We start from the raw sequence: 22,805 nt of genomic DNA on the forward strand, positions 1-22,805 counted from the left end.
ACATTGTATCTGAATTGCTGCTTGCTTATTCCTGATTGCTTTTTTACTTTATATGTAGACTTGTCTGCAATTTGTTCAGCGCTCTGATACCTTGATGGGTCATGTTCGCGCTATGTAAAACTCCTCAAATAAATAAATACCTACCCACAAGCATCAAAGACACACCAGTCATAGAACTGCTGGCATGGCACCTCCTCATGGCATGGAGCGAAGAGAGATTGCATGATGATGCTGCACCGCTTTCGTGCCCACGTCACACGATGGGAGTTCTCCTACTCATATAAAAAAAACATTGATCGATTAGCCTTGTCACATTGAGAACCAGCGTCATTTATCATTAGGCAAGCTATGTCCCAACTTCTCATGGACCCATCATAAACTAAGTGTAAGCCTGGCCACACCATCCTCAAGCAACAATTGGCTGAGTATTACCCCTATTGGCACTAATGAAAGCACAGAAACATTTTAATAACTGTTGATGATACTTGTTGGTTACCTTGTAGGAATGCCTATGCAAATGGGCTAAGTTGGTTATGGTGGTGACGGTGAGCTAATAATAAAGAGCGTAGGCCTGATAGCTGAATTAGAGAAAATTCTGTCAGATGCCATAGGTCTGGTTTGTTTATTATGGAAAATTACAGCACTGGCAGTGGACTTGACGTAGTGCGAATATCGTATGTTAAAGCTAATAACCTTTCCAACTGGATTGGTATTACACTGTATTACAGGGAATTTGGTACCTTGAATATCAGGCAGGAGAGTGCCCAAGGCCATCGGCCACTGAAATAAGCAAGGGTGAGGGCAGATGCAGATGTGGCTGGGTGCTTGTGCCGTGGCAGAGTGCTGCCGCCGCTCCAATTCTGTCAAGTTGCGCCATCCATGGCACTGCTCGCCTCTGCATGTCAGGTTTCCTTTGCTTGGATCTGCTTAGGGAGGCCAGAGGGTGTGCAGGGTGGGTGGCGGCCGTGGTTGGAGGCACTACTCTCTCTGGGGTGGACGAGGTGTGGGTGTGCCTGGTTTGCTCCTGCTGGCTGGTGGCTCAGTGCAGCTTGCAGTAAGGGGCTTGTCCCTAACCTCCTAAATCCCCCCATACTGCCTGGTACTGCCGGGTGTGTACTTACTTTCCAGTATTTCCAGTGGATGTGTCTATTTGAGCTGTCTCAAATTGAATAGCCCATTATCTCCTGTAAAACTCTGTAAAACTCTTCAAATATGTCCTGCACATACTGTTGTCCTCATATGGGACCTCAGTAAAGGATTTGCTTCCCTTGCCTCACCTACTCGGTGGGCTTTTCGGGTGCGCGAGGCAGGGAGTTTGGAGTGTGCCCTACTAAAAGCTCGCCTCCAGCGCTCCTTTCTGACTACAACCTTACCCGAAGGTCCTATCACTGGGGGGTGTTTACTGTTATATATTGCAGGGAGGCTGAAAGGAACCTGCCCAGTTAACATCCCATAATAACCATTACCAGAAGGAGACAAGTAGTTTAGGTGTTGGGCCCAGATTAATAAGATTATTGAGGCTGTCAGGAATTCATCTATAGAGGTTCATTTACACAAGATCCATTTGCTAAATAACTATTTAACTCATGCCGCATGTGCTGCCTGCACCACAAAAAACCGACAAAGCTTACAATGGGTTCAGGGAGAAGCAGGCCAATGTCCCCTGACCTGCTCACCACAACCACTAAGAAAAGTTGGAAACGTCCAGCTCCGATCTCTATGGAAAATTATAACTCAAGATCTATATGAGCAACAAGATCTAGGGTTTTGCATTAACAACTCCAGAAGCCCGAAGTCCTTAAAGCACCATTAATGGCACTTGACTTCTTTATGTCTCAGAAGGGGCACAAGATTTCAGTAGGGGGGATTTTTGCTCAAAACCACCTAACAAATAAGAACTTGAGTCAACGTTTCCCATGCGTGGGTAAGGACGATCCAGTTCTTAAGAGTTTAGCTAGCCCAGTCAAGCGTTCCTCAGACAGGAAATCACCCAGCGTTTCTTGAAGCCATTCTATCTCCTTTGGTAAGATCTGCCTGAGTGTCACCACTCAGAGAAGACATAGAAAGCTGCTGAGAAATCCTATCTTGTGTTTATGGATATTACCGCTTCAGAGGGCCGGGCACCCTTGATCAGCGCCACTTGCTACAAATTTAAATTTTATTCTGTCCTCAATTACCCAACGGGTTGTTCGGGGCATCTTTATGGACAGTGCTGACAAAGAAGCTAGTCCCCTGAATTTTAACACTTGTGGCCCTCAGGAAACTGTAGCGGAGTCCTGCCCTAGCCCGATTACTAACCAAAAGTCTACCCACCCGTTTCATGAAGATATTGTTAGTGCTGGGGACCTGTAAAATAACCATTAAAAAGAAAATTCAAATCACCTTCTATATTGGGGTTTTGGGCAACATTGTTAAATATTTTACAAGTTGCAGTAAAAACATTAAACTGTCACTTATCAAAACGTGACATTCAGGTGGACCTCATGAACACTCTTGCAGTGTTCATTTACAGTATTAATGCAAACCTTGAAAAATTAAATTTGCTCATTACTAGGTTAAAGCGGGTCAAGACACCAATTATGTCCATGTCCCCTCCTCATCCCATAATCAACAAATTAAGTGTTCTACTCCAGGTCCTTACCAACCTGCTGACTTAATTAAAAACAGACAAGTCTTACCAATCCTTTTCTGCACAATAAAGTTCACCAGGAACAGTGAGGGGTCCTCCCCTTTCTGCTTAGAATGCCAAGGAGGACATCCTAAATGTATTGGGGTGAGACTTTCCTGCTTGTTTACTGACTAGCTGAGCGAGACTCAGGAACCCGTTACTCCTTGCTGTAGTTGGAGGTCACCAGCAACACAGACACTTGCGGGGGAGAGCCGCGGTAGAGCCAAGCGATGCTGCTGGGGACTGCATGTCCCATAATCCCCCTGCTGCAAACACCTGGGCCTGAGTAAGACTCTATTTAAAGTGCACTGCATTCCTGTGGTGTGGGACAAGCAAGGGCTGCATCCCTGCCAAGGGCCGCGGCCAGAGGAGGCTGGGCTGGGCCCCACCTCTGGGTCTTTTTATCGAGTATTTCGATCATTACACTTGCCGTCATGGGAAAGAGGAAAATTGTTCAAAGGTACCCAGGGGATAAGGTGACAACCACCTTAAACACATTTCTTGTGTGTGCGGCAAATGTTCTTAGTAAAGAGATCGAAATTACAGTAGTGTGTTTAAGTGGCCCAAGTGTTCTGAGCCTATGCTAGCCATGAATAATAACTTACAGCCTCAGAAGTCAGGTTCAAAAGGGTTAGAAAGTTCACAACCAACACAGCCACCTATGGATAAGGAGGGGGGTCTCACCTAAGTGGCAGTCGAGCCATCATATTTTGCTTCGAAATCATCCTCTCACAGTTTCTAATAATCCCCGCATACTCTTTGGGTTGGTTAATCATCCCTTGCAAGTAGGGGTGGAGAGGAAGGGGGTAATTGTTTGTAGGTTGGGCGTCAAAAAGAAGGGGCAGCCTTCAGGATATGGCCATGAGAAGGATCAAGTTTTAGATCTTCTCCCAGCAGCATGCCCCGATGTACTGATTTTAGCAAATGTCCCTAGGTTAAAGCCATCCCAGAAAGCGGCTAGAGACTAGATAATCTAGAAAGTCTCACACTGGTTTAAGATATTTAGAGGGGATGATTTCCACCCAAGTGAGCATATTCTGATGGCTAGGAGAGTTGTTTGGCTAGGGCCATCTGGTAAAATGACATCTGGAGATTGTGTTGTACTGAATTTTGACGCTAGACACAGTGAGACCGATATTCTTTGTCCCAAATGTTCTCTGTAGACAGGAAGTGTTGCTAAGGAATAGATATGCATCCCTGGAAGGTATGGATGCATGTGACTGACTGAGTCCAGTATCAAATGGAGCTTTAGATAAGTGGGGGAGGGGATGATACAGTCAGGCCACTTCTATGGTAGGTTGGCTGGCTCCAATGGGATGGTCAAACTTGCATCTTAGAATATAGTGGGGTTGAGGCGGAAATTGGAAAATCCAGATTGGGTGAGGGAAACTGGTAGGCTTGATGGGATATGTCTACAGGAATCACCGTATTTCCCCGTATTTCCACTGTTTGGTTTGTGAGAAGTGCAGAGACCTGAATTTGTTAATTTTTACAATAACTGTTTCACAGGAATATGGCCAATGTAGTGTGCTCGCTCGAGCCAGTGTTGAGGTCCATCCAATCTAAAGATCCTAAAGTTTTGAACCTAATTGGGATGGGCGATTTTAATGTACATTATTACCAGAGGTTATAAAATCCTGCCTTTGGTCTAATGAATAATGACTGCGACCCTCTGGCCCACTTTGAACATAACGGATATGGTGAATCTTTGAACATTTTCCTGCTAAAATGAATTTGGTAAAAATGAAAAAGGTGGGTATCCAGAGAGCCCGTTGGCTAGAACTTTTGGGGACCCAGGTGAGTGAACCATGATTGATTATATTACTGCCTCAGACTCTATCTGTAGGTGGCTTACTGAGACTAAGGTATCTTTATCAGGATTTAGTGGCCACACTCTGTTGTCCTGCTTCCTGAGGGTGGAGGGTCTATCTAAAATCAATAGAACCATGGTCTCTAAGCCAGTCCTAGCTAGTAGAAATTGTTTCACTCTGAGGCAGGACAAAGTGGACAATCCCAATTTTTTCCCAGGGCTCCTTGATTGCAAACAGTCAGAGGTCCTTGTATGCCTGAACCCAGAGCTTTCCCCGGGACAGGTTTCTTCTGCCTTTACAGACATCCTGCTTCACATAAAGCAACAGCTGTTACAAGATCCCCGACCTGCAAAGCAATTGGCTCCACGCCGGTTTGACTCATCATGCTCAAAGGCATTGACCAACCTGCACTTGGGGCTTCGTGAGGAACCAAGAAATAGAGCTCTGGTCAGGAGGTTACATGTAGCATATAAAGAGGCTAGGTTAAAGGCCCTGAAGAGTAAGGCCTGGGAGGCCCTGCAGGAAGCAAGTCTAGCCAAAGATAGCTCTAGATTGTGGAAGGTGGTGAACACCATGCTCCTTAAGGATCCCTACAGCCCTTTTCTAGAGGAGGACTTAGTGGAAGCGGACTGGATAGTCCACCTTATGGAGATAAAGTGCAGAACTGGGTCTACAGTGGTTGATAACCAACCCATCCTGAATGAAGGTGAACCCCTCTCAGTTTTCAGCTCAGAGGAGGTAAAGAGGGCTTTGGGGGAATGTCATAGCCTTAAGGCCCCCGGGCCCGACGGGGTACAGGCGGACATTTTCGTGGAGCACCAGGACTAATGGGCTCTGCTTTTGGTGGTCGTGCTAAATGCCATAGCAAGGGCTGGCCCACTGGCATCTTGGAACCCGTCAGTAATTGTGTCAATATATAACAAGGCCACCGCTCTGCCACCGCTCCGCCACTACTTTGTCCAGATGATCGAAGACCACGAGTGGTACCTGTCGAGGTTCATCAGTAAAAAGACTCTCCCACTTTCAGAAATCGCAAATGTCTTAGGTAAGCCATAAGGTTGAAAGCCACCCCACTGCCTGCCTCGGGCATGGTCAGGGGCACAGGAAGGACAATAGGCTAACTCCACATGCCCTTGCTATGTCTGTTAAAGCTCTCACAAATGCAACTCCAACAAAAGAACTCCTGAGCTGGCCACCAGAGATCACTTTGCTACTGTCTTAGTGATGTGTGTCTATCCTGGATAAAGGGGGAATCACAGATTCTAAGTAGCCACCCAGGCACAAAAGCAATCAATATTGCAAGTGTACCCTGTATTTAACAAGAAACCATTCCTGAACAAGATGACTACCCCCGGGACCCAGCAGGAGCCTCATGTGCAGTGCATTCAACTAGCCCTGTTAGTAGACCAGAAAATTAAATTACAGTGGAGATCTTGTCCCCAAGCACAGTCCGGAATGAATGCCGTCCAGAAAGCAGCACTCGAAGCTTGGGATTCTGTCGGCCTTATTAGCATTGACGGATCCTAGCTGGTGAGGCAGAGGGGGTTGTGGGACTTTGAGCCCCCAGCAGTGGCAGACACATCAGCGGCGGCTCACTCCCGATGTTAATGCATAGTGCTGGTATTCGCAGATATCCCTAGTATGCGGAGCTCACATGAAATAACAGTGGGGTTCTTGCCCCCAGAGCACAGTCCGGAATGACTGCAGTCCAGAAAGCAGCCCCCAATACAAGAATAGTCATAGTGTAAATCTGCAAGCCCCCAGAGTTTGTGAGAGAGGGTAACCAACACCAAAACCCTTGCCTTCTGCAGTAATCATTGTGCTACCATGAAACAGAACTAGTGTCTACAGGCTTTATCACAGTATAATAGACACCAGCCTTACAGGCCTATTGTCTTTAGCATATGCTTTTCACAATATTAAGTCAGGCCTACTGCCTTTGTCATTACATTTTATAAAGAACAAATTAGTCTGGATCATTGCCCTGCCATAAAATGTGTAAACAATATGATTTGGCAAAACACTATACAATGTTCTGGGTTAGTACAATCTAAATCTTCTACCACTGGTGTTTGGCTAAGGGGCATAACCAACACTAAAATCCTTGACTACTATGGTAATCAGCGGACAGCAAACTTTAGCACAGTGTCATAAAAATCACACCTTACAGGCTATTGCCTTTAACAAAGGTTTTTCACAATAGTTAGACCTATTGCCTTTTTCATAAAATGTCATGATAAGCAGACCAGCCTTGATCATTGAATTGTCACTGCAACCAACTCGAGCGCCTTGTACTGAGTATAAGCTGTCCCACAATGCGAGAAGTGCAACATAAGCACTCTTTTTAAGTGGAAGCACACTCCTGTCCAATCAAAACCTGAGGACAGAAAGATCAACAGCCACTGGGAGCCAAACTCCCTCTCTCAGTACTGTCTCCTAAACCTCTCTTTCTGCTGCTCATATAAGGCCAGATGTACAAAAGTTAAGAATATCGATTCCCTAACTATGATTAGCTGGGATCAGCAGCCCACCATGTCTGTGACTGCTTTTTAATAAAAGCAATCTTTTTTTTTTATGCAGCCCGTTTTTTCTTAAATGAAAACGGGATACATTAAAAAAAGAAAATTAAACTTTTAAGTTTTGTCTTTTTCAGAGTAGGCAGTGGTCTGTTGGGCAACTACTTGCTCTTGAAATATATATTTTTAAACATTCTCAAAAGGGAAGAGGTTCCCCGGAGACCCCTTCCTATCTGTGAATGGGTTACCACCACTTTAGAATTGGTGATGAAGTATTAATGTTTTGTAACCTGAATTTGGTTGCAAAACATTAATACATACTGCAGCGAATCTGTATTTGGAAGGGACACCCTTAACACTCCCCCTTCCAAATACCGACTAACAAATGCAAATTGAGATGTGGTCACAAGTTACTGAATCTCATTTTGCCTTTTGTACACTACAAAAAGCATTTTTGAGGTCACAATTAGGCTGATTCGGCGAGTCGGGTGGTTTGTGACTTCAAAATCATTTGTACATCAAGTTCATAATAGCCAACAAACAACAGCTCATCTCTCAAGCTGGAGTTTACAAATGTCTTGAGTTGTCTTATGATCTAACCTAATCACGGGCATGGTAAGGAATGGAAATGTTTGAGCTGACCTGTGAATGCCTTAGAGACTTTTAAGAAGCATTTTAGCACATGCATCTGTTCCCTTCTTGAAGATGTGAAGAAATATTTTCTGCAACCTATTTTTTCCGTAACTGTTGTTAAAACATCTAACAGTGCAATGAAACATACTGAAGAGAAAACAATTGCAGGATGATTTCTCTGTATTTTCCTTAGGTGCGTTTGGTCTGCCCAGATGCGGGTTTCGCGCTTGCTGTGCCACAGGACTCAAGCTACACATCACTGATGAGGCGAAGTGCTCCAAAACCATTCGGAGGTCGCTTGTGTTCCTTCTCATTGGAGACCTGGTCTCGAAACCATTCTGGGGTCGCTTGTGTTTCCACTCATTGGAAACCTGGTCTGGCGATGGAACTGTCCTGGTCTGCAGTCCCAAGGCTAATCTGCACACAGCTCAAAACTGCCTGGAGTTGCAGAGTGGGGGAAAAATGATGGACTGGAATGCAGTCCAAGCAATTACCAATGGCTGAGACTTTTTCAAGCATTCCACCGATCACCTTTTGAGTTTCCTCACTAAGCCAAGTAAATCCACGAAAAAAGCAAATAAAGGTAAAGTACCATAACAGATGTTTTACAATATGACGAAATGTAATACAACGGATCTTAATTAGAATAAGAGGCTTGGAGATGAGAGTGGAGATAGGGGCCTTGGCAGCGGTAAGCCACATAACCTGGCTTAACGCTGCCTTGTAAATAAATGCAAAAATAACCATTGATGGACGAAATGCAGAACAATGTCATACATTTACCCCAGTACAGAGATCTGGGCCTAAATCCATTGTTTTTTTGCTCACCTTGCCATCCCAGTTTGAACCCAGCCATATGCAAATCAGTCTTGACCCTGTGCCCGATGGGAACAGTCCAGCCCGAACTGCCAGGCCAGGTCCTCTCTGGATTGGAAACAAGCATCTTAGGACCAGTTTCAGGGTTTCACCCCTCATCAGCCAGGATAGCTTGACTCCAGTGGCATGGAGAGCACGGAACCCACGTCTGGGCGTACCCATCCCACTCGGGGTGACAAATGCAAAAACAACAATTGATGCACAGAATGCAAAAAAATGTCATACATTCACCCCAGTACAGAGATGTGGGCCTAAATCCATCGTTTTTTTGCTCACCATGAAATTCCAGTTTGAACCCAGCCATATGCAAATCAGTCTTGACCCTGTGCCCAATGGGAACAGTCCAGCCCGAACTGCCAGGTCAGGTCCTCTCTGGACTGGAAATAAGCATCCTAGGACCGGTTTTGGGGTTTCACCCCTCATCAGCCAGAAAAGTAAACACCTGGTCTTACCCTGGCGCAACGAGGAGAAATGTTTAATTTCTCCTTGTTTTTGCTGTTTTCATGTGTGCTGTGTTGTGGAGCACACATGAAAACAGCAAACGGCCAATGGTTGTTTATGTACAGTAGGGTCCCCCTCCCTGCACATAAACAATAATTTTTTTAAATGCCGTTTTGAAACTTCAGAGTGTGCTGCATTAAGCAGCACACAAAGAAATTACAAAGCGGCTTTTAAAAATTGTTTATGGGCAGGAAGGGAGACCTTCCTGCACATAAACAATCTTCCCCTGCACACAGACACCCTTGCACTATGGTGCAAGAGTGCCTGCGTTGGCGCTAGGCTACTAAGTGTAGCGCCAGCGCAGGGTGAAACGCAGGGCTGCACCATATTCTTGTAAATATGGTGCAGCCCTGCGTTTCGGAAGTGGCGGAGCCTGTCGTTAAGCCAAGGAGGCTAACCCCACGCTCCGCCACTTTCCTGGGGGCATATTTAGAATGACTGAAAATTATTATTGCTTATTCTGTGTTTTTCTCGTCTATCACTACACTGTTTCCTTGCAGGTAGGACCACTGAAATCCTGCAGGACTCTGAAACCAAAATATGGGGTACAGTGTACTAAATTATCTGATAATTATGTAGCAGTATGATTTGCTATTGAGTCATTTTAACAGTCATTAATACTGTCAGGGAAAACGTTTTATTTCAGTAGTACTAGCCTAATACTGAATAGAGCGATTAGCAACCGAAAGGTGCCCAGTTAACTTTTGAAAAGGGTGTTTCAGAGCGCCACGTAGGACACTTCTTTTAGTAACGTTTGGCTGTGTTTGAGCTAAAAAATATATTTTGTTGAAATCTGAAAATTATGCAGATGGTGGACTATGTGTCAAGTGCAAAAAATCTATTATTATGTGGAAAGCTCTGCAGCCAGTGAATCACACAAATCAAGTGGGCATGCCTATAAAGAATCCTCAGTACAGATTTTCTTGATAACATAGCACACTTCACATGTACTCACAACTATTCTTTCCAGTTTGGCACAAGCTGAGTATAGATAGCTCAGATGGCCCTTACTTTAAACCAACCGCCAACAGTGGCGGATCCCACTTCCATCCAGTCTTCACCCCGCCCTGAGCCTCTGACAAATTGCTCCATACAGGGCAGAGGTCTAAACGGATCCACCACGCCAAGGTGACAACAGTGCATTACGACACTTGTGGCCATGCCAAGAGAATAAGGGGTGACAATTGCTTGGCAGTTCGGGCTGGACTGTTCCCATGAGTCACAGGGTCAAGACTGATTTGCATACAGCTGTGTCTGAACTGGGGTGGCGAAGTGAGCTAAAGAACGATGATGGATTCAACCCAGATCTGTGAATGGGGGTGAGTTTCTGAAAAGTTTCAGCGCTCCGTCCATCATCTCCTTGTATTTGCTTTGTTCGCCCTAAGTTGGCAGGGTATGCCCAGACGTGGGTCCCTTGCTCACTTTGCCACTGGATTCAAGCTAGCCTGGCTGATGAGGGCTGTTAGCCCGAAACTGGTCCCAAGATGCTTGTTTCCAGTCCAGGGATGACATGGCTTGGCAGTTCGGGCTGGACTGTTCCCATGAGGCACAGGGTCAAGGCTGATTTGCATATAGCTGTGTCTGAACTGGGGTGGCGAAGTGACCTAAAGAACAATGATGGATTCAAACTAGATCTGTGACTGGGGGTGAGTGTCTGAAAAGTTTCAGCGCTCCGTCCATCATCTCCTTGTGTTTGCTTTGTTCGCTCTAAGTTGTCAGGGTATGTCCAGACGTGGGTCCCTTGCTCACTTTGCCACTGGGTTCAAGCTAGCATGGCTGATGAGAGCTGTTAGCCCGAATGCTTGTTTCTGGTTCAGGGATGAAATGGCTTGGTAGTTCGGGCTGGACTGTTTCCATGAGGCACAGGGTCAAGACTGATTTGCATATAGCTGTGTCTGAACTGGGGTGGTGAAGTGAGCTAAAGAACGATGATGGATTCAACCCAGATCTGTGACTGGGGGTGAGTGTCTGAAAAGTTTCATGGCTCCGTCCATCGTCTCCTTGTGTTTGCCAAGAGAATAAGGGGCCCTTGTCCTTGTTCTGAGTCACCCTTGTCGATATCTTTCAAAGCAAAGAAATACTAATTTAGTTGACAGCCAACAGGCCCACTACATGAGCTTCACCTTGAAAACCACAACCTACACCGCCCCAGTTCTGCTCGCGCATATTGCAAATTCGACAACCCTAACTGCCTGTCTACTTATGATGTCAGAGCACTCCAGGGGGGGTCCTTTTAATGTAAAGTCAGCTGAAAGTTTTTTAATAATAACCCATAAACAAGAACGTCCTCTGCTTTATGGCTAAAACTGGTTTCTGTTCCAAAAAGTTATGAACCCTCCCCTCTCTACCCTCCTTAGGACTTATTTTCAAGAAAACGCTGTGCACCATTGATAAGACAATGGGGAACAGCCCGGACTGCATCTCCCAGAATGCAGTAGGATGATAAATGGTAACCCAGTACTAGAGAAATGCACCATTGGAGACATCAAATCACATTTTAACCTTTCTTCTGGCAAACACCAAACTTCTAAGCTAAACAGTGTCCTAGAGAACAGTAGCAAAGTGGCTGTTGTCTTGTCCAGCAACACTTCCTGCAAGGAAGTTTTCAGTCCACGTTTTGGGTCCCATAACACCATACATTTAAATACATTCAAAGCTCATCATTTGCTGTTGTCTCCAGCATTTAATTGCTGTTCATAATTTTTAATGTTACTTTACTGCAAACTGCTACAGTGCCCCAAAGCGGCCAAGAAGCAGTAAGAGCATTAAATCAAAGTTAGAGGTAGCAGAAATAGAGTAGTTTTTTAAAGAGGCACCTGGCAGCACCTTGAGACCAGGAAAAGGTGTTTTGATCAAATCTTGGAAACACTTTTCAGGTGTGTAAGGAAATTCTGATCTAGACCAATTGATGCATTAATTAATATCTATAAGGCACGCTCTTGTTCTGTTTTTTTGTATGGGGCCAGAGTCTGGGGTTCTCCAATTCTTCACACTTGCAGGCAGTAGAGAATTATTTTCTTAGAGGACTACTAGCAGCCCCTACTAGTCTGCTGAGTATATTATGCCACATGGAATTTGGTTTGACTCCTTTAATTCACCGTATACAGATTGTGCCAATTATATTGTGGCACTCATTATGGACAAAAGATGAGCCTGTACTTAATCACACGATAATACTGGATTGTATGAGTCTAGATCATATGCAGAAAATACTGTGGCTCAGTTACATTAAGAAGCAGCTTGAATTGAATAGGACACGTTACAACACAAACTTTTACAACGCATGCCTTTACAATGCAGTTTTTACATCGCAACATCCATTACAACGCATGATTTTAAAACGCATGCCATCACAACGCATTTTTAAAAACTACACTTACAACTCATCCCATTACAACGCATACCATTACAACGCATAATACTTTTAGGGCAACAGTAGTGTAAGTGTTGCATAGTGTAGGGGTAAAAAATCCTATTCCCACTCCAGTGAGTGCAACAGTAGGGTAAGTGTTGGATAGTGTAGGGGTAAAAATTACTATTACCACTCCAGTGAGTGCAACAGTAGGGTAAGTGTTGGATAGTTTAGGGGTACAAATTACTATTCTCACTCCAGTGAGTGCAACAGTAGGGTAAGTGTTGGATAGTGTAGGGGTAAAAATTACTATTTCCCATTACTTACCGTATAATGCGTTGTAATGGCTTGCGTTGTAGTGACATGCGTTGTAGTGACATGCGTTGTAATGTAAAGGATGTTGCATTGTAATGACTGCATTGTAAAGGTAGTGCGTTGTAATAACTGCGTTGTAATGGTTGTTTCCCACTTGAATTAGTAGGGAGAGCGGATTGCTTCTGCAACCCGCAACTCATTACAAAAGTTCAGAAATCTCAGTTGAAGTGGAATCTTCCATCTATTTTAAGGGAGAATATGGAGTGCATGGTGTCAGGAAAGAAGAGATTAGTGGAACATTTGCCTCTGGTTTGTACGGAGCGTCTATACCCTTATGTACAGTTTTCTTTTTGTCACGTCAAAAGATTTAACCTTATTAGACTTAGGTTCAGTATTGCACATTTGTTGGTCTCTTATTGCCGCAAAGTATACTGTGACTCTGATCTTGATTCATGTCCATGTGATTCCAAGTCATCTCAGAATATGTTGCCCTTCCTTGTTTCTGCCAGTTATATTCTAACCGCAGAGAGATTTTATCATTCCATTATTAAGGGCCTTGAATATTAGGAAATGCAGGCCGGCCCTGTATTACCTCCAGCTTTTGAAAACAGAATATATATGCCAAACGGTATATAAATTTATTTAATCGGCAGTTTGATTATGGAATCTAGTAGGGAAATGAACATTTATTAAAGTGTATGGTTTTTAATGATAATGGTTACTTATGTGCAGATGTGATCAAGTTTTTTTTTTTTAGGTTGCACAATTCCTTTTGTTCCGAATTTTTATAGATTTTAATGTGATTTACTGATCCAATTTGAATTTTATTTTCGATTGTTTATTTTAGGTGGTTTTAATGAAATTCTTATATCATTCATTGTTCTTAACTCCCATGGATTGTATTGAGATTTAATGATACAATTTAAATTTTAGCTGAAACATAACGGTCATTCCAGGTGGTTCCAATTAAACCCATCAAGGTCTGCACGCTGGCACTTTCATCTTTTTATTTTAATTTTATTACATTTATTGTGATTTGATTTAGATATATACAGTATTTTACATATCCTTCGTTGGTTGTTTATCCAGTTTAATGTATTAGACATGAACTCATATTTAATATTTGAGATCCTTCACCTGAGGTAGCTTCGTTGAATGTTTGTTGCTTAACTAGAATGTTGATAATGAATTTCTAGATCACCTATTAATATATAAACTGAATAAAGAATATTTGACTGACCGGGATTTTCACAAATTTCATTGCGATTTCGTGAAATTACACTTTTATAGCGAAATGTGAGTTGCCGATCTCTTGCATACATTTTTTAGCCATGCATAAAAAAAATCACCCAAGATTCTGGCAATGGACTAGTTCGAGCAGAAGATGTGTCTCTGCAATGTTTTTTTATTTGCGAACCAGTATCCCACAGGTATCTCACATAGCATTTAATGCGAGCTGCATGCCAGGTTAAAAAACACACAGCTAAACGTAACTTCAGACTGCATCCAGCACTGAATCCTCACCCAGCACATAAAGCATTTACTTGCCTCCCAACCAATCCATTTACCACTGTGAGCTACACCCCCTCCTAATGCGCATTACCACAATTTCTACGCTCCACAATACAATTGCTAGTACTCCGGCCAAGCGAGATTTTGCTCAATTGCAGACTCTACCACCTACCGTGCAGGGGTGTTCGAAGTCATCGCTGTGCACTTCGGGACACATTAGGCTGATCCGCCAGGAATTTCCGAAGAGGTCTGAGGTGGGCTCCACGATGCCCTGCCTGCTGGTGAAGTCGTTCTCCGTGTCCCCATCAAAGTTCCCGCACAGTCCACTCACGCGCCCCTGGAAGGAGGGGTCCAGCTTCACGTACACACGCGTACCTGAGGAGACGAAGACATTTTTCAGTGCAAACTACACTCCTGAAAATAAAAGTAAAGCGGTGGGTGTCCTCTGCAAAAGAGATGGAGCTGGCTGTGACCTCCACAGGCGATTAGAAAATGGCAGTAAATTGCACGCCAACACAGTGTGAGCTACAACTTATACTGACGCTGTCAGGAACATATTATAGATGTCTTATGCTGGTGCTGTACATAAATGTATTATATATCAGTGCGTGTGAGAGAGTGGGTATTGTACATCTATTGAAAAAACTATAGTTAAGGACGGTTGAGTTTGAAGCAGTCAAACAACGAAACCAAGCAAAACAATGTAGCTGTATCACAAACCCTTAGAACCCATTGAAATTCACCAGTTAGCGTAGCCTAAAAACCCTAACACCCAACGCCAATAGAGTGATCATACCGTCATAGATGACATCTATAATGACACTATTGATTACATAACTGGCAGCACCACATATCCCATCGGTATTAATGCCAGTGCTGAGTTGAGGTGGGTGAATGCCCACAGAAGTCACTGCACACGTCTTTCTCTGGTACACAACAGGTGCAGATGTAGGATGTAGAATGCAGATGCCGATGTAGGGTGTAGGGTGTGGTTTTGGCATGGTCAGAACCGAGTCTTTATGCCAAGGACCCTATAGTACACGGCTTCTGGCCATGCACAGTGGTCAATGGGAGCAGTGGGTACCTAGACACCTCCTCTAATGCCAACACTACATGGCCATAGGCCCACGTTTCATGGCATGTGGCCATGCCCAGCAGGTATTGGGCACTGGCTGTCCATCTTCCATGCCCCACACAAACTCCCAGTACCCCTGAACTTACTACACACTGCTTTTGGCCGTGTTCTGTGCCCACCGGAAAAGAGTACTTTTGGATCCCTCTTCTATATCTATGCCCCGTGTTGAACTTCCTAGAACACATTTTGGTGAAATTTCACACAAATGTGCTTGTTTTTTGTTTGGAAAGTTGTGTACAAATGAGACAAGGTGAGACAAAGTTATAAGCAAGGCAGAGGGGCATATTCTGTTTCAATCACACTTTCAACCTCATTAGCAAATGCCGCTTCTGAGATATATAATATATGAATGCTTGAATTAATAATGGGTGTTTGTGGTGAAGCTGAAGAGAGGTGCTTTCTTTAATGGGCAGATTTCATGGGAATGAAGTATGTATATACCATAACCATCCTGTGCATTTGTGCATGTTTACGTTGCACAACTTTCGGCACCTTGCTTTTTGAAGCAATGGAAGAAACACCATTAAAACAGATCGTTCATATGTATAGGGCAGATGTGTCTTCCTCACCAGCAACATGGAAAATTGACTATTTTTCCATGGTTGGTTGCACCATCAGGCAGCACACATGGCCTTATTCCGAGCACCCACGAAGTTATCAATAACGAGGGGAGCAGTAATTCAAGGGTGCAGTGAGACTGGGATTACAACTGGACCCCGCGGCTCCACTGAAAAACGACGATTTTTGGGGAGAACTGGTCATACCATGCTCAAATGCACTGATAATTCCTCAATCTCCCCAGAATTCGGCATGAATATTGCAGCTGCTTTTAGGAGCCTGAGCCCCGGGTGAAACTTGATAACCTTGATTTATGACGAGGCCAGCAATTACCATTACAAGCATCATTATACATTCATTAATGTGGCTTACTAGCCCAGAGCTGCCTCGCCCTAATCTGTATGGTGTGGATCCTGTATATCAACTATGGAATACTGTGGGACATTAATATCATGGCCAAAACATCATAGGACAAAAATATCAAAAGGCAAAAATGTATAGATTTTCTATACCGAACTACACATATACGTACCTTGACAATATCTACCATCCTCAAAGTACAAAGATGTGGAGTTCAAGTTAGTGAATCTATACTTCCCTATATGCACTTACCTTTCAGTGGTATTTTGCCAAAGATGTTAGTGTGCCACAATATTCTTGTGCCCGATATTCCAGAGTACCATCCATTTGTATGGATGGCCAGCCCCCGCCTGCAGAAGACTGTGCCGAAGCGGTATAAGGTGATATTTTGAAGGAATGGTAACTTCCATCTCACAGGGGAGCAGAGTCCAGGTAGAAGAGCATAATAGTGAAACACCATCTGTGACGCCTGAACTCTCTTACCCGCAACTCTGCGGAGGGTCTGATCCAGCAAAGATGTTTCGCCAGAGACATGCAATATACTAAGTTGAAGTCATCTAAGCTTGGTCTCAATGGAGGAACAGTATTGTAGCTGAGAGCGAAACATGACCATGTAACAAAGTTTGTTATATTCGATCAATATAGACTCAGTTCGTCAATTGTTGGCTTAGACTAAGAATCCATTAGACTGATGATATACAACTTGGCAGTTTAGACTGTCCATACTTCCATCTCGAGGACCATAATGCCTCGGCTCCAGATCTAGTTGCTTGTGGTACAGTTGACGTGCTAAGCAAAGAAGTTCTCTTGTATTTGCCTTTACTGACGTCCAAAGCCACCCGCATTACAAATACCATGATGGGATGGTATTAAGAAAAAACTTTATAGAAAGTTCATCTGAGAAATCAGTCAGCCCCAGACTGGTGGCGCATATCAAGAATGACCAATGTATAATACGCCTACATTAGACATTTTCTTACCTCCATCCCAGAGGACTGTTAGACCAAGCTTAGAGATGAGTGTGATGAAGAGACCAGCCCGTTCCAGTATCAGACCATTGCCACTGTAAGTCTTGGGGATCCTGACAGTGACACCGTTCACCGTTACTTCCTTGCCTGCACAAAGGGATGCAACAGTATTAATAATAGACACTTCTTTTAGCCAGAATATAAACAATGCCTGCAGCAGGGGCGGCTCCTCCGCTAAGACGGTGTAGCATCACCCTACTGCTCTGTGAGCAGGTCAAAAAGGAAAAATAAAATGATAATAACGCATTGTTATCAGGGACGGCTCCTCCATTAAGGCGGAGGAGCGTCGCCCCACTGCTCTGTGAGCAGGTCAAAAGGGAAAAATAAAATGAGAACCCATTGTTATTATCATTTTTATTTTTCCATCGTAGCTCAGCTGGTAAGGGGCGGAGCTGGGCTGTCACAGAGGAGCAGGGGGAGGAGTGGTGAGCACTCTGTTAAGTGCCCATGACGGTGTGATCAGCTGTCTTGGGGCGGCCAAACAATCATGCACACTTTGCATGTTCTCCACCAGGCTTTATTGTACAGCCTGGGTGGAGAACATACACAGGCTCCCACTCCCTGTCTGAGCGCCGAACCAAAGCGCTCAGACCAAGCACAACACTGCTGTAAGGCAATGTCGTGATTGACTAGGGGAGCCTGTGTGCTTCCTTGTTCCTACCCCTAGAGTCCTGCAGTAGATCAAAGAACCGCTGGCCTGCAGGTAAGTGACTTTTAATGTTTTTTTTTTCATTCTCTCTTCCCTCCCCCCACGACCCGCCACCCCCACCGCTGTTAAGTAGCAGCCAGCACTGGCCGCCAGTAACTAACCCTTATGTTTTTACTTTTAAACTCGCTTTAGGAGAACGGAGTAGCTTCACCATATTGTGGTAGTCGAGAATAGGATATGATATTTTTGTAGGACGACATTTGAAACTTTCTCGTAGTACACTCCTTTGTGCTCAGTTTACCAGCCAACCGTATAAAGCTGTTTTATAAAGTGCGTGAATATATTTTCCACATCTGCAATTTCCCATTCAATGTCTCCTAGTTCCCTTGCCAACCCTAACTCCCCTCAATAATTTCTGTTTCATTCTGTTAGAATCCTCTTACATGGCCATTTCATTTTTAAGAACGTACATCTGGTACATATTTTTTAATCCTTTATTATAAAATAGACTGTCAGAGGTTTGCCACCTTCAGCATTCCACCAAAAATAGACAGGGGCCCCCCGGATCACAGTGTCAAACCCTCTACTGAGGTGTAGACACCTTAGTTATATAAATGATTGGTCTCAGGAACAGCACAAGGATTTTCATCATTCCATGCAAGATAATATTTTGACATTGGAGAGCATCCCGTGCCCTAAACATTTCACGGGCCTTTTCTTCAAATTTGGTACTGGCTAGTGTTAATACTGATGGAGATCCTGTATATTTGTGCCAAACCTCTTTTATTTAACAATGGTTTTTCCAGGATGTTGTGTTTCTGTAGTTTTTTTCATGCAACATAATACCCATGTGTGGTGAATAATAAGAAAAAAGTTGCCTCTATATTCAGGTTGTGGATGAGTGGTTATAACAGGCCACAACTGTGAGCTCTGGAGTTCAGGCTGGAGGCAGTGCAAATTTCTCAGTGTGCCTGTCTGTAGGTCAAAAAGGTGTTCAGAATACTTGCTCATCCAGTCCTTGGCCTCTCTGTGGTGCTCAAAGAGCAATGGTAAGAGGTGCCAATTGTAAATGGGATTTTTTGTAAAAGTGTGTGAAGGAGATACATAGCTGTCGAAATAATGTCAGGCTAGAATTTAAAGAAAATATAGCGCCTAGAGGTCAGTGTGTGTGTTGTGTGTGTGCTTTTGACGGTGAAGTGAGGCCAATGCAAGGAAGAACATGCAGAAGAGAGTGAAAAGAAGCGATGAGGCATGACATATTGAGATGGAGGGTTTTAAACAAATATCAGGAAACAAAGAGTACAAATGCCTAATTGAGAGACTTTAGAAGAAAGTGTTGAGAAGAGAACCACATTTTGCACAGACCTTAGTAATGTTAATTCAGTCTGGTTAGGTTGTTTAAATACTGTCTGTGTGTACACATATACACACACACATACTATATATATATTACACACAATCTTCATGATTGCTCATTATATGTGGCACCATCAGGTTTATCTGTGGACCCTTGTGTTCCCCTCCTAAAAGTCCCTTCTAGATAAGCCACTGTGCAGTTTTAACCCTGCTCTTCTGTCCCTTTCCCCTTTCCCCTCTTTTCTCTTTTACTATTGGTTGCTCTGCATGTATTGTTTGCTTGTTATATTACACTCTGACTAGGCCTAATATCAGTAGACGTGCCATTGCTTCATGGTGCATCCTGGTGGCAAAGAGAGGTTGGTCCCTACCAAGCATATTTCTGCAAAGGAAGAAGGACTGATAACTGTGTTTAACTGGTGGGCACTGGCTCTTGTTTTTGGGTATCGGAGCTTATTTTTCCTCATCATACTTTGACCAACGGCGAGAGAGAAAGGCAAAAAATGGAAAAAGAGGGAGGAATAGAAAAACAGAAGAAGATTGTTTAGTGGCATAGCAGGGATGAAAATGAGCGTGCAAAAAAGAAATAAAGAGAAAAGAAGTGTTGGGTGGTGGACGACAGATAAAATGAGGTGCAATCGAAACTAGGCAACACTTGTATTCGGTAACCCAGGCAATTGGCAGCACCGACATACAGTGCCTAAGAAAAACTTTTCATGCAGTTATGTTAAAAAAAGTTAAGCACATCCTGAATCGAGGAAGTGGGAGGGGTGTAATGCAGGCCTATGTCCCCTCCCCACAACCATTTAGTGGGCATCCATCAAGCCCAATGAATATCTCCGCATTATGGAAGTGGAGCAGGATATTTTTGGCTCCATCATTGTATGCTGAATTAGTCCACATTTTTTTTGAGTTTGGCCTTATATACTTGTCTGATGAAATATTAATAATCAAGAATTGGTGCATGGAATATATAATGGTGTACCTATGACGTATTCTTTTTGAAGTGTGTACGTGCTCACTAACGTTTTCTTTTGCAGGAGTACCTGGATTGCAGATATGAATTCTTCAATAGGTTTAGATTGTAAGGTGGTGTTCAAAAATGCATTTTAATGCAGTACATTCATCAAGGTTAGACGAAATGAATCATGATAAGTGCCATTACACACATTTAGAGATTTCATATGTACTTTGTACTTCTACTCTGGCTTATATAGGTTTTCCTATATGGTCATGTTATGCATATGATATTATTGTAAGCATGATGTTTTCATATAAAGCATTTTCTCATTGTCATATAAATGCTGTAGCCACATGTGCACATTTATATAATGCTGAGTGCACTTTTGTCTGTTTTAATAAGTTAGCATGACCAAAGGCCTTAAGCTTTTTGGGATTTCAGTGATTAACCTTCGATGTGAAAGTTTGCTTGCATGTATTTTTCCATTTCTTTGCAGGTGTGACTTGTCTTAGTTAGCTAGTGGGAGGGCTATAGTTTACTGCAGTGATAGCGTGGTACGAGGTAACTCTTTTGGCAAACGAAATGTGTTATTGAGGATGGAGACGGGTTTCGTGCTGGAAAGGAGGTGCTTAAGTCTAGCTACTATGCCGAAGGAACTGGGGAAGAGGAGAAAAAGGAATGTACTGTGGACACTGGGAAAGTACCAGAGCCAAGGACGAAAACTTACTGTGAATATTGTGCGTTCATTGGTATTATATAGTTGGACTGCAGATGTTTTTAGCTTGTCTTGAGGTGAAGACCTCCCTGACATATCTCTGAGTGCAGCTTTATGCCAGATGCTCTTTCTGACTGGAGTACTTCTACTAAAGTCTCCGGTATGCTGACACCTTTCTTTAACTCCTTGATTAGTTAGGGATTCCCCTACTATAGGTTAGTTTAGGATAATTCGATTTTCGCAAAGTTACTCATGATCAGGCAAGACGATTGAAATCAGCAATTTAATCTGCAGACTTTATTTCTTATATTTTGTATCGCTGCTTCTGAGTTCTTGGTATACTTCATGTTATTTAAACTGAACTTCTTTAGGAGATTCAGACTCATTCTGGTGATTTTATATTTTTATAACATGCTTTTGAGACTCGTTTATTTTTATTTTATTTTACGGAGTTTTAAAAAGCGCGAACTTGACCCAAATGTAGCGGGTATCAGAGCCCTTTACATAGCACCAGTTGTGTTTCATGAGGACACATTAATTTTTACAAGGCACGGGGAGATTAAGTAATTTGCCCAGAATCAAAGGATGTTCAGCATCATTGCGGAGACTCGAACGCGATTCCCCAGATTCGAGGTCGACTGCCCTAGCACTTAGGCCAACTCCTCTCCTCATCTATATCAGGTTGTTTCTGAGTCTGTAATAAAACAACGTAACCTTTTTTAGTAGTTTGGTCTTATTGTGTGGCCTAATGTGTTATACTGCAAATAATTTTGAGATTGATGGTTAACTCCCTCTTACCTCTCACGGTACAACAAGATTTATCAACCGAAAATGGAGAATTTGTCGAAAGGGGCCAGAGCTCCATCAGAAGACTTCGGGCACCGTCATCATATTTGGAGAGGGACCCCATTTTTTTGCGTCATACATATTGAAGCAAGACGATCCCTTACTGACTCGGCACCTCATCCTGAATTGCTGGAGCCATCACAATCAACAGAAATTAGGACCTCTCTGTTCATCATATAAAAGCCATCGATGTACGGCCAAACCCAGGCAGACAGACACTGAAAAGCATGGCCAGACAAATAGAGGGAAGAGGGAAATTGTGGATAAGTTGTTATTCCTCACCTCTCAGCAGGTGCACGATGGTGTTCCCAATTACCACGATGACTGACTTGGTGCAGGTAATACCGCTGGTGCCACAGGGCACGTTCTCGGTCGTGACGGTGAAGAGACCTGCGTTCTCCCTCACCAAGACGTACTCACAGTCCCCCAGAAAGGTGTATGCACGCCCATCGAAAGTGATGTAATGAGGGTCCCCGGTGGCCAGGCACGTGCCAGCACAGAGGTGACTAGTGCACTGCCAGTGGCGGTCCTTGCACACGCTGCAGAGAGACATAGGCACACGTGTCAAAAGGAGCTTGAGTTATTCAAAGGGCAAAGAAAAAACATAAGAGCCTGGGCCCTTCTCAGGAGACCACTGCAGCTTGCACCACACAAAGCCCCTGCCAGCTCTGCCAATAAAAGTACCACAACAACTACTAACCAGCACACTCCTTAAGTGTGACAATTCAGACTATTCCAGACCCCCAAAGCAGTAAGAATGGCTTAGGCAGCAGGTAATAATCTTTTTCAGTTAATATTAAATTAATAAATAAGTGTTGTTGTATTAATCTCTAGATTGACAGACAGCGGCACCATGTGGCAGACTGTCACAAGCGTCAGTGTTGACAATCAAGTGCTGGTGCCGAGCACCGGACACCACTGGCTCAAATTAATCACTGCCTGCACACATGCTCATTATAAGATGAGTCCTCTGAAAAGATGCCAAAGGAAATTGAATTCATGCACAGACACCA

General features: G+C 43.6%; 1 protein-coding gene across 1 annotated transcript in view; it reads right to left on the reverse strand.

Annotated features, from left to right (window-relative positions):
- LOC146796142 (SCO-spondin-like) overlaps positions 1–22,805 on the reverse strand; it is a 1,481,201-nt gene that overhangs the window by 1,287,653 nt on the left and 170,743 nt on the right. Inside the window, exons 20-23 of the mRNA XM_085631266.1 lie at positions 22,075–22,331; positions 17,218–17,352; positions 14,357–14,559; positions 145–272 (exon numbers count right to left, since the gene is read on the reverse strand). Coding sequence (XP_085487392.1) covers positions 145–272; positions 14,357–14,559; positions 17,218–17,352; positions 22,075–22,331 — 723 coding nt within the window. The remainder of the gene's footprint in view (positions 1–144; positions 273–14,356; positions 14,560–17,217; positions 17,353–22,074; positions 22,332–22,805) is intronic.

This window comes from Triturus cristatus, chromosome 10 (assembly GCF_964204655.1).
Source record: "Triturus cristatus chromosome 10, aTriCri1.1, whole genome shotgun sequence".
NCBI lineage: Eukaryota > Metazoa > Chordata > Amphibia > Caudata > Salamandridae > Triturus > Triturus cristatus.